We start from the raw sequence: 16154 nt of genomic DNA on the forward strand, positions 1-16154 counted from the left end.
TTAAAAAAAAAACTGATGACAAATATGACTTCAGGGAGATGTTTTGGATCTATTTTAGCACCCTAGTTGGCGTCATTCTCGCTTTTCATGTAAAAGTGAATGTATTTCCACCTTGTATTGACCTTGTATTGTTTAAGCAGTGCACCTGTCATGTCAGCTGCAGCTCATTGTGTTACCAGCTAATTAGTCACTGCTCTAGTGACCCACTTACACATGTTGGATGATCCGAAATATAGAGTAAGGCCCGTTCACACCAAGGACGATAACTATAAAGATAACGATAAAGATATAATTCTAAAAATCGTTCTCCATATTAAAGAATAACAGAGTTCACACCACAACTATAACGATAAAGATATGAGGAACGATATCGTTGGGATCACTTTCAGAACGATTTTTTTCCAGCTGTCGAACGATAAAACACTGACAGCCAATCAGAATCCATTCTAATTTTAAGGTCTCGCGCATTTAAAATGGATCCAGGCCCGTTCACACCAAGCACGATAACTATAAAGATAACGATAAAGATAACTATATATGCGTCCACACCAACGACCGATAACGGTCTTTTTATTCTAAGCACGCGCGCGCCCGGATGATCCAGATCCATTTTAAATGCGCGAGACCTTTAAATTAGAATGGATTCTGATTGGCTGTCAGTGTTTTATCGTTCGACAGCTGGAAAAAAATCGTTCTGAAAGTGATCCCAACGATATCGTTCCTCATATCTTTATCGTTATAGTTGTGGTGTGAACTCTGTTATTCTTTAATATGGAGAACGATTTTTAGAATTATATCTTTATCGTTATCTATATTTCGGATCATCCAACAGAGGGAGAAAAGAATGAATAAGTCTCCTTAATGCCCGACATATAGGTTTATAATTAAAAAAAAAAAAAAAAAAAAAACATTATGCGCCTTTTATTGCTTTTGCATAAGAACATTATAAACATCATTATCTCATAAATGTAGATGTGAATACTTAGTGCTGGAGAAGTGGATTGGTAGGATAGGATCTGTTGTGATGTTTTCTTACATTTTTTTTTTTCATGAATTCTGTGTGAAGTGTCTGAGCTTTCATGCAGAAACTGTTATCTGGACTAGCACAGCATCAGCAACAGCTACTGTATATAGGGTTATACAGCAATAAAGAGATATAAAACACACCAAGTTTATAATCAGAGGCTGCTTGAGATAATTACACTAATATGATCCCACTTTTTACAATACTCACCAAATAAATAAATATGTGGACATGAAATATTGATTTGATTTTTACCTATATTCCACTATCAAAAAAGTAGTCCATTGCAGTGTACAAAACAATCAACTAGCAACAAGATGAACACTGCAATATTACAGGAATAAAAAGTCATTTTCAATGCAACTGACAACTGAGGTTATAAATTAAAAACAAACAATGCTTTTAACTGAGTTATAAGGAGCCTTATTATGTAATACAAATATTTACAGTGTAGAAAATTTGAAGCTATATTTCAATCTTAAGGATAATTGCGTCAGCATGAAATTAATTCATTCGTTTTTCAATTCTGAAGAAAATTGAGTTGACTGTGACATTCATCACTAAATTTAATCAATTAAAATATGTATACATTAGTTAGATGTTTCTAATGCTGATAGAGAGCAGAGATGGCTTGATGCCACCTTTATTAGATTTTTTGGTCATGTAATTTTAGCACTGACCAACAAATAGGAGAAGTGTGAAGTACTGTACTGTGTGAGGAGTCGAGAGTGTTTGAATGGGGATTGTATAATAGAATAACAGACTGTGCATGGAGCTGGTGAAGTAAAAGGGTTTGAATGGGAATAGAAATGTCATGTCCAGTCACAATGCCCGAGCTCTGCCATGCCTGTCAACCTGAGAGAATGAGGTGAGGTTATTGTTAACACAGGGAAGGAAAAGGTTTTCATGCATCAGTGATTTGGTAGAAATGATGGTGTGTATTGAGAAGAGGATGCTGGTGTTGCTGAGGATCAGTCAGAGGGTTGACTCACTGTCTCACAGATGAAATGGATTCTGTGTCGGTCTGCTGATTTCCAGCCTTTTTGTTTCTAGTGTGTGAATGGTAGATTATATGAAAAGGAATTTGAAGTTGTAGTATTCCTTCTAAAAAAAAGATATCATGTTTTAAACATTTGTTTTAACATTTAAAGACCACATTTATTCTCCTTAATGTTTTTTTTTTAAAGACTTGAATTTCGATTGAAGTTGGGGCAAAAATAATGAAGTTTGTTATTTTTTTAAATATCTAGACTTGTCTATGTCACAGTCATGAATTTGATTTGCTAGTAGTCAGAAGTAGTCGGTATTAAGGTTGGAACTATCACAGCGTTGCAATTGCAGGCCTTTGCAAGACATTGTCTTTACATTTTCACGCCTCTAAACATGACGTTAAACAAATTAACTGTGATTGGTTGCTTTACATGTCGGTCAGACATCCCTTTGGCCAATGAAAGCTGCTATGGAGTCAGTCAGTCTGCCGTCAGTCTGAAGGTCTGGCAACGAGAGACTAGCTTGAACCCTTGACAACCCGATCTTGGTTATATTTACATTTAATGCATATGAGGGAATGCTGTTGGGAATCCTGAAGAAACACTTTGTTATCAGCAAAAGACAGGAGAAGCCTTATATGTGAAACTTTTTTTTTTAGTGTGAACTTCACACTTCTCCGCATTCACACTCTGTAGTGATCCTCACAGCTCATCCTGAATATCATACTGAGTGTCTTCTCTGGTGTCAGCCCTAGTGCTGCCACATCCAGCCAGATGTATAGTCTCTGTGTACAAGAAAAGAGTGTTTAAAAAATCTGACAGGATCACAGGCTCAGGAGATGTATAAATAGCTCAGCAAAAGATCTAATTTATTCTTGGTCCATTTATAGCAACTGCAGAATATTAGCTATGGTGAGGAAAATGTATTTGAAAATGCATGGTGTGGTGTTTGATGCGGCTGTATTAGTGCTTGTGTGTGTTAAGGTTTCGGGAAGGTTTTTGAATGGATGGAGTTGAGTAGATACAGTATCTGAAAATAACTTTCTTGATCATAAACTTTTATGTCTGTTGCCATGGAGATAGGAAATAGCCAGGTAATGAATGAGTCAGTTTAAACCACACTGAAAACTCATTTCACCAATACGTGTACTTTGAATCAGCCAGTCTACTTTTATAATTAAAATATAAATTAGTGTTATTTTATACAGTGTTATTGTTGCAAATCTGTTGTGTTTCTGTTTCATTTTCAAGGACTTTTAGTTTGCTTTCATCATTTCCTGTGTTTCCTTTCTGTTTTTTCTGTTTCTCATTTGTTTCATTGATTTTGTTACGACCCGCAATAAAGACGGACTTGAAGTGAACTTTACCAGTTGGTTTCAAGGAAACCAGCCCCAGCCGACAGATCATCAAAGACACAATTCTAAGTTCCACAAAAAGTATAATTTATTAAGGTGGAAAAAGTAATTGAGTTATGGAGCAATGGCTTCAGGGTGCCCCAAGGCCAAAATAATAAACAAAATAGACTTATAAAAAAAAACATGTATAAATTACCTAATCAGGGAATAAACTAAATTACAAAGAAACTTCCCTAACTCCCTATAAATAAACAAATCACAAACAAAGTCAAAATAAATGGCAAGACACCCCTACGCTCCTAAAACATAAGAAAGAACCTAATTAAATCATCACAAACAAACAAACATGATCAACAGAAGGTTTTGGGATCTGTGACGGGAGGAGGAATCCGGAGCTCTTCGTGCCACAAGGCCAACACCAGAATGAGCTCGACGATTAGCGCCACCCTTTTAAAGCGGCACATCAGTAGATCCGCCAATTAGGTTCCTCAGTTGGCAATCAATCCCTGCACACATACAAAAAAAACCCACACAAAACAAATACCGAGGATAGTAACAGATTCATACTACAGATATGAAAGACGGAACATGGAGAAAAGCCATTTTCCGGTTTCTTGAGAGTTTTTATCCCATATTGATATTGTCGCTCATGACCACAGTAGATCCAGAAACCACCCCCCTGGGGATATGGAGCCTGAGCCCACCACAGACCCAGAGCCAGAGTTTATGCCCGCCATGGAACCAGTGCCAGAGCCTATAGCCTCGTCTGTCCCGGAGACCAAGCCTGCTGTCCAGTCTGACCAGGTGTGTAAGCCAGTTTATACATCTGTGCCAGTGGAAGTTTTAGTGGAGCTAGAGGATGAGGCCTTTCCTCCTTTTCTGGTTCCACCCAGGCTCAAGTCTTCTTCGTGTTCTCTTTAATCCCACCAGTCCCGTCCAGCTCCAAATCTTCTTCATATTCTCTTTCATCTCCGCCAGTCCCGCCCGGCTCCAAGTCTTCTTCATCGCCGCTGGTTCCACCCAGCTCCAAGTCTTTGTCGCCGCTGATGATCCCACCCAGCCTTCCGTTCCCTCTTCCTTCAAGTAAGCTATCCATTTCTTCGGCTTTGGCTCTGCTGGTCCCATTCAGCTCCTCGGCTCGTCCTCCATTACATTTGCTTAACAATGCTGTTACGCCTCGAGGCCGTTCTTCGAGCCCGCTCCAACTTTGTGTAATGATCCCCTGACTCTGCCTCTGGCCTCCGAGCCCATTACTCCACCTCGGCACGTTGACCAGTCGGCCCCACCTTGGCTCTACCCTCCCTCAGCTCCACTGGGAATCATTGTCCTTCTGGCTCCACTGGGCTCCCGCGTCCCTCCGGCTCCACCTTGGTCAGTCGTTGCTCTACCTCCAACTCAAATTTCAGGGCCTTCACCTGTGCCTAGTTTCTCAACCTCTTTGGCTCTGCCTCAGTCCTCACTCCCACCGGCTATGCCTCAGTCTTCCAGCATCCTGGCTCCACCTCGGCTGCTCGTCACTGCAACTCTACCTTGGCCTCCTGGTCCTTCGGTGTTGCCTGCTCTCTCCACCCATCGGACTCTGCCTGGGTCTTCACCTCTCTAGGTGTTGCCTCTGTTGGTCGGGCTCATGACTCCACCCTGGCTCCTCCCTCCATCAGTTCTGCTGTGTTTCACTATTGTCCTGGCTGGCTCCTGGGGGTCTCCAGCTCTGCCTGCTCCACCCTGGTGGTCTCTTCCACTGGTCTAGACTATCCGTTCATATACACTCTCATTTAAAAACACTTTAATTTTCTTGCAGGATCACCTCTGGTCTTACAGTGTCTGAAACTGTTTGATCAAGGATGCAGTTCTCTAAACATCTCTCATCCTTTTAAAGTGCATGCCAAGTGCCTCATTACTGACAAGAATTACTAACTGTTCTTTCTTTTTGGGAGACAAAAACCTCCCTTTATTGTGCACTTTGATCTATGAAACTTTTCAGGCCTCTTACATTCACAAACAGCTATATTACACACTAAATGAAAGGTTATATCTGAAAAAGCATAATAGGGGCACTTTAATATTTGTTTATGTTTGTGTGTGTTTCAGGACATCCTGAGAAGGATGACTGGGAAAACTCAAACTAGCAATATAACAAACAAGACAGATCCTCGCTCTCTGAATTCCAGAGTGTTCATTGGTAACCTCAACACCGCTGTGGTCAAGAAAACTGACATTGAGCAAATTTTTGCCAAGTATGGCAAGATCACCGGCTGCTCTGTGCACAAGGGGTTTGCTTTCGTCCAGTATGCCTGCGAGAGGAACGCTCGCTCAGCTGTGGTTTGTGAGAACACCAGAGTGCTTGCTGGACAGACTTTGGGTAAGTGATATTTATTTCCCTTTTTATTTATGTAAATGATTTGGAATGAAACAAATGACAATTATTTGGATGACAATGAGGATCTGTAGGCACAGAGACAGTTGATCTTAGGTCATGGTCATTCCCTTGGCTACCTGGTAAATATTCATCATCCTTTATTAAAAATGAAACTGCTGCTGTCACTGTTGGGGCTGTGGCTTGAGTTGAACTCCAATGGGTCTCTTGTGCTGGAATGATTTTCCTTAAGACTATTAAGTCTTTTTTTCTTTTCTAACTGCTACAAGTTATTCCCCCCCCCCCCCCCCCTCTTCAGACCACTTGATCTTTCCTTGTGAAAAAATATGAGTTGCTTGATTTTACCTCAGTCCAGAGCTGGGCATCTATAGCCAGCAAAGCTTTTGTTGAATTTCAGGAGTATTTTGATGAAAGATTCAAATGGATTTGGATGTTTGTTTGTTTAAAATATGCTTTATTATAGTCTTTCCATTTAAATTATTTAATACATTATACAAATAAACATTTATTTTATAAAGACAAAGTAATTGTTCACTTTCCCTTTTCCTTTCTTTTCATTTATTTCTTTTTTTCTTTTGTGATAATAATACCTATCACCAACACATAAAAAAAGCACATAAATAAAAACAATAACCAATAAGTACGTGTGGAAAGCATGGTTTAGAGGTTGCTGCAGACGGAGAACAAGTGCTTTTTCCTTAACAATCAACTTTCCCGCACTCGTTCTCTGTCCACAGCGGCCTCTAAACCACATCCTGCTTTCCATAGTACATAAATAGATACTTTTACATCTAAAAAAAAAAAAAAAAAAAAAAAGAAAAAAAAAAGAAAAGAAAAACACACATCAGGCTCTTATAACCACACATAATACCTCAGCAAATAATTCACATAATATCATCTAAACATCAAAAGAAAAAAATACTACTACTACTAATGATGATGATAAATAAGTAAATTAATTAAGTTTAATTATTCAAATTAATTAGGGTTTTGGGCACTTTTCAGTGGGTCAGATTGGGAGATCAATGTGCCTCATTTTAATCCACATTGCTAATAAGGTTATTTTAAAAAATATAGATAGTGCTATTTCTTATTTTATTTTAACCAGAGCAGCATAGTATCTTTAAAAATAAACATAGTTCTTTACAATTAAATTGAATTGAAACAATTTGAATAGTTTCAAGAATATATCCTAACTATTTTTGTGGGGTGTAGAAAGTAAGTAAAAAAAAAATGTACATGTGATTTTTTTTACAGTGTTTTATTGCCCCCCTTTGTTGGCAAGAGGAAGTGCTGGTAAGAAGAATAAAAAAAGTAACTTTACAGAATAAAAAAATAGGCCAATGTCAGCCACTAGATGGCAATATATATCTATCAGAATATATATGTATATGTATGTATGTGTGTGTGTGTGTGTGTGTGTGTGTGTGTGTGTGTGTGTGTGTGTGTGTGTGTGTGTGTGTGTGTGTGTGTGTGTGTGTGTATGTGTACCATAGCCATCTATGGAACTGCAGTGGCAAAGACAAATCAGAAACTAAACATACTCTAGAAGAATACAAAAACCTCATAAATTGAATCATTTATTTGTCTGCATATTTAAAGAACACTACCATTTATAAACCATATAGTGTAAAACTTAAGATTTATATAAGCTTCAAAATGAGTCAGAAATAGGACCTATAGTTTCTTTAACAATATTAGAAACTCCCATACCTCAATATACCCCATTCTTCAAAATTATTTTATTTAAGCTTGCCTTAAATAAAAGGTTTTATTTTATCAATGTCACAATGAGTGTATGTGTGTGTACTCGTCACTATAATTAGTTTTTCTATGTCTGAAACCTTCTGACAGATATGAAGGCATCACAATGTCTTCAATTTCAGAGCCTGTCTTTAATTCAAAGGATAAAAGCATATTCCTGCATGAATATAGCCCCCAGGGCTTATAATGTCAATAGCATTTTCAAATGACTGACAGCAGCTGTGTGATGCTGTTCTTTTGATGTACAATATGATCCAAGATCAGATAAACAATCTGAGACAATACTATAAACTGCATCAGTCGTTGACATACATGTATATATTTATACTAGCCATACATTTATACATTTGTAAAAGCTTCTTTTCCTATACAATACATATGGTAGATAAATACAAAATGTGTTTACTTAAATAATGCCTAAAGTATTATTATTATTATTTTTATATTGATGCAAAACAGCATGATTTCTGCACTATTTAATGAGTCCGGATTATTACTAATTTCTAATTGTTTAGAATTTTTTAAATACATTTATCAACACCCCCATTATGCATCAGTGGTACGGTCTAGAATGGTGCATGCCTGTGTGCTGAACTCTATTCAGTCAGTCTCTCACAGTGATACTACAGTGAAGTGAGTTCAAGGGAAAGGAATAATTTATTTATCAAAATATAGTATGCACAACCTAATGGACATGTACAGAAGAACAATGCAAAAAGGGAAGCGCCACAATCGGAGATGTGAGTATTTTACAGACAAATAAGATGCATCTTATTTCTGTTTTTAATACTTGATTTGTAACTAAATAATAATTATATTCATAATTCATAATAATAAGACTTTTTCAGTTGTGTTCATTAAAAGTTCACTGAAATGGTGATAATTACATTATGTATTACATTGTATTCAATAATATTATAGTTTTTTCTTGTTGGACATATCAAATCTGTTTAATTATTAATAAATGCAATTAAAATCATTAGTTTGTAATTAATCCCAGGAGAACTCCTGTGAAATTGTCCTTGCACAGTTGCTGTGGACATAAAACTAAACATAAATCTGCTAAATGACAAGTAATCAAATAAATGCACTTTCATATGCTGTATAAACTGAAAATGTGCAGTTGTTTCTATAAGGAGCTATTTCTACTTGCAATACTTTATTTGTTATTTGTATAGTTCTTAAACTTTAAATTTTTCAAATATAATAGTATTTTAATAATATGTGACCCTGGATCACAAAACCAGTCACATGTCGCACAGGTATTATTGTGGCAAAAGCCAACAATACATTGTATGGGTCAAAATTATATCGATTTTTCTTTTATGCCAAAAATCGTTAGGATATTAAGTAAAGATCATGTTCCATGAAGATATTTAGTAAATTTCATACCATAAATATATAAAACATTTATTTTTGTGAGTGAATGCAACACAATCGTGACCATAAACGAACAACTTTAAAGGAGATTTTCTCAATGTTTCGATTTTTTTGCACCCTCAGATTCCAGATGTTCAAATAATTGTATCTCGGCCAAATATTGTCCTATCCTAACAAACTACACATCAATGGAAAGCTTTCAGATGATGTATAAAGCTCAATTTCCAAAAATGTACACATATGACTGGTTTTGTGGTCCAGGGTCATATATTACAAAATAATATTATTTAAAATAAAATTCATATTTTTAAAAACACTTAATTTCAATGTTGCTACATGAAACATACTTTAATGTTAAAAAACTATTCTGAAAGCTCTTAAAGGGGGAAATACATAAAAACTAAATTGCGTCTGTTAAACAATGTTGTGACCTGTTTGAAATGATAACCTGTCTTTATAAGGGTTCGATATGTGTTCTCCATACTGAAGTATAGCACATCTACTTTAGTAGCTGAGCATGAAGTTTTTTTCTCCTTTGACTACAGATTTTTGTTCAGCTTTAACTTGTTCATACACATAACTGCACATAACATGCAAATTTGAATTGCAGGCTTGACCAGGCAAAGCAGTCAAAAATTAGATGTTGTCAGAAAGACACAAAATCCCAAAAGCTGTTAAATTTGCATTCAAGTTGCATCTGTTCATGATGAGCATCCATGTTTTGCATGTGTCTAATCAAAGTCGGCACATCAAAGTTACAAAGCAAAGTTTTGTAGCTGTGCACACACAAGACTCCAGGGATAATGAGCGGCACTGAAAATATGTGATGTCCTGAAGTGTGCAAACCGTTCCAGACAATTGCGTACATCAGTCACTGAATTACATCACGCCACAAAGGAATGAATAAAGAAAGTGAAAGAAATGTTTGATAAGTAGGTCATGCATGGAAAACACTCATTAGTCAAAGAGACGCAACAAATGCTAGAGGTGTCTGAATAATATTCATATAGGCTAGCTAAAGAGAAAAATTTGTTATGCGTTTATAATGTTTGCAAAAGGCTTTTCTTTGGAAATAAATAAAGTCCTTGAAGTTCTTTCTTGCTTAGTCAGGTATATCCTGAGTGACTTTGTTTACTGAGATTTTTCATTTAGAGTTTGGCATTTAGGCAAGTTTAGACTCAAGTCTTCAGTTATGCCTTGTCAAATGAATCACTCAAAAAGCTTCTTTAAGCTGACAAGTGGACACATTGACATTAAGCCAAGGTCATCACTAAGAGAAACGCCAATCTTCTCTCTACAACACTAAGCCTGACGGACTTTTGGGAGAGAAAAGCACACTGAGTAGAAGAGGCCCATTGGTAAACTGAGATTAAAGTATTGATATGGCTCCATGTCTGAAATATGATGGTATTTTAGATGGTCGGCATATATCGAGTGAAATGTCTGGCGTTTTGTGGGATTGGTGCAATTGGATGAGTCACCCTGTTCATATTGTCTCCCAGGAAACCATTATTAAGATCTCACAAAATCATTATTGTGAATTTAAAGGCACTTTGAATCACTTGCTTCCACATTAAAGCAGTCAGAGAGGCTAAATGAAGTCGTTCACTCAAACAGTAAAGGATGGCACTAGTGTCAGGGGTTCGATTTCCCAGGGAATGCATGGACTAAAAAAAAATATGGCCTAAATGTAAAAAGTGTCTGCCAAATGCATTCATGTAAATCAAAAGAAATGAACAGCAGCCACATCAGTGATTAGTATAGAATGCCAGGTTCATTGTGATCGAACTCATGATGACTTCCTTTTGAACGTCAATCACAAATAAACTTTTCACCCGTTCAATTCATGAACTTTCAATGCAGATTACTTCACCACAAAAGTATACGAGAACCTAAAAATACTACAGCAAAATATCATATCATGTGATCAGGCAACCTTCTGATATTTGCTTGAATATTTTATTGTTAAATAACTTGAAATGTCAAACTTTTTTTAAAATCTAACAAAAATAATACAATTAATATTATTTAAAATAAACAAATTAATAAATAAATATATTTGTTTTTAACATGTATACAAGTTAGCATGAGTCAGATCTGAAAATTGAAGAAAATTGAAGACAAATAAAATTCTGTCATCAATTATTCAACATCATGTTGTTCCAAAACTATGACTTTTTTGTTTCTTTTTCAGAAATCATAAAGAAAAATTCCTCCACACTTTTTTGTCCCATGAGTGTGAGTAAATGATGACAGAATTTGAATTTTTGGATGAAATACCCTTTAAGTTTCTCCACCATTTTAGATACTGACATTAAACTCACAATGTTATCCTTTGAGCCTCAAACACTCAGGTCAACGTAATATTATTATTTTTTACATACTTTTTACATAAAGCTTTTGTGTTTACTTCAAACTAACTTTGTGTTAACGTCAGACTTTTCTGTGGAAAACGTCTGCTCTCATCGCAGAAGGTTAGCTGTAATTAACTACTAATTAAAGAGGATGAAACAAACCTGATCTTCTTAGTCAACCGTTTTTTCCTCAGGCTTTTCTGTTGCTATATGTTCTCCAATATGGTTGAGTGTATTTTCCAATATACTGTATTCCTCCTAGTGACACTCTCATTTGAAACTTCAATCTCACATATTCTGAGCGTGACCATTTAAAAGGGCTGTATGCTTCCACAATGAATTTGGCTCAGTCAGGCAAAGACTAATCTAAACTCTGACAGTGCACTACTTTTCCCTCACAGATTTAGTGCTTTGTTTTGTGCTTCATCAGAGTGAAGGCTTAAATTGCTTGTAAATGTCTTAAAGCCCCGAATTGTGATTTAGTCAGGCACTCAGGCCCGTCCTTCTGGATAACGTGCCGGATGACCTTGAAAGGCACTCAGGAGTGATTGTGCATTGTGTGTGTATGTGTGTGCGTGTGTGTATGCTGAGTGAGACTGTTGCTCTCTGATAGCATCTCTCTTTCTGATGAGACAGATGAGAGCCATCAGTTATTTATTCTGTGGCATAATGCCTATGCTCTTTCAGAGGGCGCAGAGGCTTTTCTGTCCATTATATTCACCGGCCATTTTTAGACATTTATTTGAAGGAGACTATATTTAAAAAAGGAAGCGTATCCTGTTTTTTTTCTCTTCTTCAAAATGTCCTTTGCTCTTCCTGCAGACATTAACATGGCTGGAGAGCCTCGTCCTTACAGGCCAAAAGTGGGGTCCAAGCGTCCCTTCTCCTTATACAGGTGAGCCACCTAAAATTAATTATAGATTTTTTTTCCCCCATTGTAATTAGTAGACATGTAAAGATTGAAATAACATTTTAATAATCTTTTTTTTTTTTTTTTTTTTTAAGTGGCTATGAATTTGATTATGATTTCTACAGGAATGATTTCTATACCAGGTATGTACACGCAATTACTTATGAAAATGCATTAATTTTAAAGATACCAAGGTTGTATTTCAGTTGTAGATTTGGTAAGGTCTTTACTACAGGAGATTTGTAATATGTTTTTGTTAATTAAATTTTTAGTTAAGATCCACCTTGTCTCGTTTAACCTTTTCTATGCTATGAAAAAGTGAGGTAAGGTGAAAAGAAAAAGAAAAGCAGTAGAAAAAGTAGAGGAAGAGCTTCCCCTAATGTCCATAATTAATGTCATTTTATTGGTTTGACTTCGATCCTTTGCTCAGGCTAATGATGAGCACTCCTCTCCTGTGAGACATTAGCTGAATGTCAGAAAGCTGCTGGGTCGTTAACAGAGCAACGCGAGACACGCCGGTCATCTTTCCTCTGACATTTTCATGTGTTTGCTTTCACTCCTCATTTGGCAGAGTTTTATACTTCTCCACGGAAAATATATGTGTGCTAACGAACAAAATCCCTTTTGTGCAGTTAGTGAAAAACTTATATGCTCATCAAATGTTATCTCAGGGGACAGGGACTAAGATTTGATCTTGCTCTTTTGCATGTAGACTAATTAAGATATTCTCTCATCTCTGTATTATAACTTAATGAAATTCTATACATGCCATGATATGTCAGTTTCCATATTGGTACAACAGAATTATTGGATTACAGCTGGTCATTTTAAATGGGGTCCAGTGGAGTCCAGAAGACTTAGATCATTAGTGAACATCTATTTTTGTAAATTATTAAAGGTACACTGATATAGTGACTGTAACTTTTTCCCCCAAATATTAACAAAATATAAATAATTAGTCAATATATCATAAATCCTTCTTCCAAAACATGTTTTTCTCTTACCCTGATTCACTATGTTTATATTTTAGACCTGACAGGACCGTTTATTAGCTGGAAATTGCGAACACTCGGCTTTGCTTGTCATATCATTGTCATATCTGTAAATAGAGAAAAATTCCTCCGGCTACTATGACGTGTGTATGGAGTGGGAGTGGCATGTAGTTGTCACAATGAGCGAGAAAGGTTGTAATAAAACAATAATCAACATTGGCTTGGCTTTTCGGAGATGGCGAGAAATTAGGGATTTGAAATGTTGTAAAAGTGATGCATTTTTATTACTCAACAGGTGATTAAGGTATTTTATTGAACAGATAAATTGCCATATGTAGCTCTCTAACAGAGTTCACTGTAAAGCATTATCTATTGTAAAGGGGCAAATTCATCCACCCAGTCACACATAACCAAAGCACAACCAAATGCATTTTAACCGCTAGATGCATGGCCAAAAGTTACATTTTGTACCATTAATAATAATAAAAAAATGCTTAATAAATTATATTTTGTAGAATAGCAATATTAGTGACACGTTTAACTCAAAAAATCAACAAGGATTCTTCAATGTGGATATACACTACCATTCAAATAGTTTGCAGTCAGCACAATCTTTTAAATGTTGTTTCATAAAGTTAATATAATTTTAATATGATGATTTGGTGGTCAAATTATTATCAATGTTGAAACAGTTGTGCTGCTTAATATTTTTGTGGAAACCATAATACATTTTTCCAGGATTGAAAGTGATTAAATAATAATAATAATAATAATAATGAACTATAAAATATTTTGTGTCTTTTTTTCAGGATTTTTGACATTCGTGGGCGATTAGCACCATCTCCTCGGGCTATGATACCTGTCAAGCATTCCCGCTTGGTTGCACTCTCAACACGCAGGACGAAAAACTCTTTCCAGCCAAATATGTCCACCTGCTCTTCTCTAAGAAGGCTGTCCTCAGGTTCCTTATGCTCTATGGGTTTGTATCATTCCAAGTCAATTTTTTATCAGTTCATTTCAATTTCCATTATCATGTTTTAGCCCCAAGGACAACATGTCCCAACCTGGACTTTGACATAGCATGCCCATCATGCCAACCATAACTATTTTAAAACTAAAAGTAATACAATGAGCTGATAAAATGATATATTCATCCTCATAATTAAAACATTTTGGGGTGTGTTTTTTTATCTAAGTGAAATCCGATCAGCTCCTGACAATCAAGAAAGAACTGTCTCAGATCAAGATTAAGATTGACTCCTTACTGGGAAGGCTAGAGAAGATTGAACGGAAGCAGTTAGCAGAAGCAGGTAAGAGGATGGAATGAACATTGCTATCAGGGTAGAGGCCATGTTGGCAGGAGGTAGATTAAAAACACTTGTCGTCTTCACTTTCAATGTCAGTGCAGGAAATCGAAAACAGCAGCACTCTGTTCCTACACACACACAAAAAATTGGCCTGGCAGAGGGCCATCCACATACCTGTATTAGTTTTACTTGCTTGAAAGTTTGCTACCTTTTAATTCTGTAAATATACACTGTCGTTTGTCGCACTTTAATCTCAGTCACCCCTTTGTCTGCCATTTCTATATGGTGTAGAAGCCCACTGGAAGCAGAAGGCCCATCAATCTCTCTATAGTGAGACCGAAGAAAATTCTGGAGAAGATGTGGATCAGGAAGGAGGGTCCTGGGACGTGACAGATGAAGGTGATAATGGATATTTTGACAGGGTAAACAAAGAACTGGTGAGCGGTCATTAAACTCATATGCATGTGAAATGTCATTTGTTTTAATTTGATATATGAATAAGACCCACTTGTATTGGATAAAACTGTGTGTATGTGTGTTAAATCCCAGATAGAAAACCACATATCAGATGTAGACAACTGAACAAGGTTTGTACCACAAATTTATGTCACATTATGTTTGAAATACTTCTCTATTTTATTTGACATCATCAAAAAGTAGATTGCATCTTTGATTGCAACAAATGTCATTGTATTGCGCAGTTTACTGCACTCATCATTTTCAGACAGACCTCAGCATTTAGAAGCAATGCCATGTAAAATAAAAGCTATTTACGCCATTCATTTATGAATACTAATGTCTCTGAAATTTCTCGTCATTTGACCTTCAGTATCAGGCAAGCAAAAAGTTCTTATTTGCTTCATTCAGTGTACAACCAACAGTTTCTTGGAAAACACTTAGCCTATTGATACTGGAAATTTCTGATACTACTAAAAAGTAATAATACAACATAAAAAAAATTGTGTTGTGATATATCTTTTTATTATAAAAATATTTCAATCTTTTATTGATGATTTTTGTTGTTGACTTTTTTTCTTCTTTTTTTAGGACTGAGACCACGCATCATGTTTGGATGATATCTAGCTTGAATTGTTGACCTTTCCATGTCAAACTCTTTATGTATTAATTTATGTATGTATGAATGAATGAATGTATAAATGTATGTATGTATTTATGTATTTCTTTTTTTCAATCATTCTTTTTTGTAAGAAATTTGAAAGTAATATCTATGAAGTTATTCTGATATCTGCATACATGATATATGTGTAAATAGACAAAACAAAAGGGTGAAAACGTTAACTTTGGTTTTCGGCTACTCAACTAAATATGTAAAATAATTAATGCATTTTGTCTAGCAAAACAAGTGATAAACTTAAGAGTCATTGTCATAAAGGTTTACAAATACATGGAAAACGTTATACTGTAGCCTATGTGCATTTTATTTTTTGGCATTAAATGATTATGCATATATTTGAATCATATTTATTGAATGCACATTTATGTGTAAGTAAACTTTCATAAAATGATTGACGTCTCACACATTTGAAAAACTACCTTTTACATCTCTATCTATTTCTTTTCTGTATTTTATTGTGGTTTATCCGTCATCTGAAAAGTGTTTATTTGTATGTGTTTAATGTAATATTGTCACACATTTGTGAAATAAAATCAACCAGACATCATTTGTAGCAGCTTTTTTGACTTT

The 16154-nt window shown here is 35.8% G+C and overlaps 1 protein-coding gene across 1 annotated transcript; it reads left to right on the top strand.

Annotated features, from left to right (window-relative positions):
* The first annotated feature begins 5462 nt into the window (after positions 1–5462).
* On the top strand, positions 5463–16130 carry LOC308695864 (RALY RNA binding protein like). Its single transcript, XM_081374113.1, has 8 exons — positions 5463–5727; positions 12063–12135; positions 12246–12293; positions 13952–14121; positions 14339–14452; positions 14741–14886; positions 14999–15036; positions 15497–16130. The coding sequence occupies exons 1-7, from the start codon at positions 5472–5474 to the stop codon at positions 15029–15031; spliced, it is 840 nt and encodes a 279-aa protein (XP_081230239.1). The 5' UTR covers positions 5463–5471; the 3' UTR covers positions 15032–15036; positions 15497–16130.
* The last annotated feature ends 24 nt before the right edge of the window (positions 16131–16154 follow it).

The sequence above is a fragment of the Scardinius erythrophthalmus genome, assembly GCF_964197995.2.
Source record: "Scardinius erythrophthalmus genome assembly, chromosome: 9".
NCBI classification, from domain to species: domain Eukaryota; kingdom Metazoa; phylum Chordata; class Actinopteri; order Cypriniformes; family Leuciscidae; genus Scardinius; species Scardinius erythrophthalmus.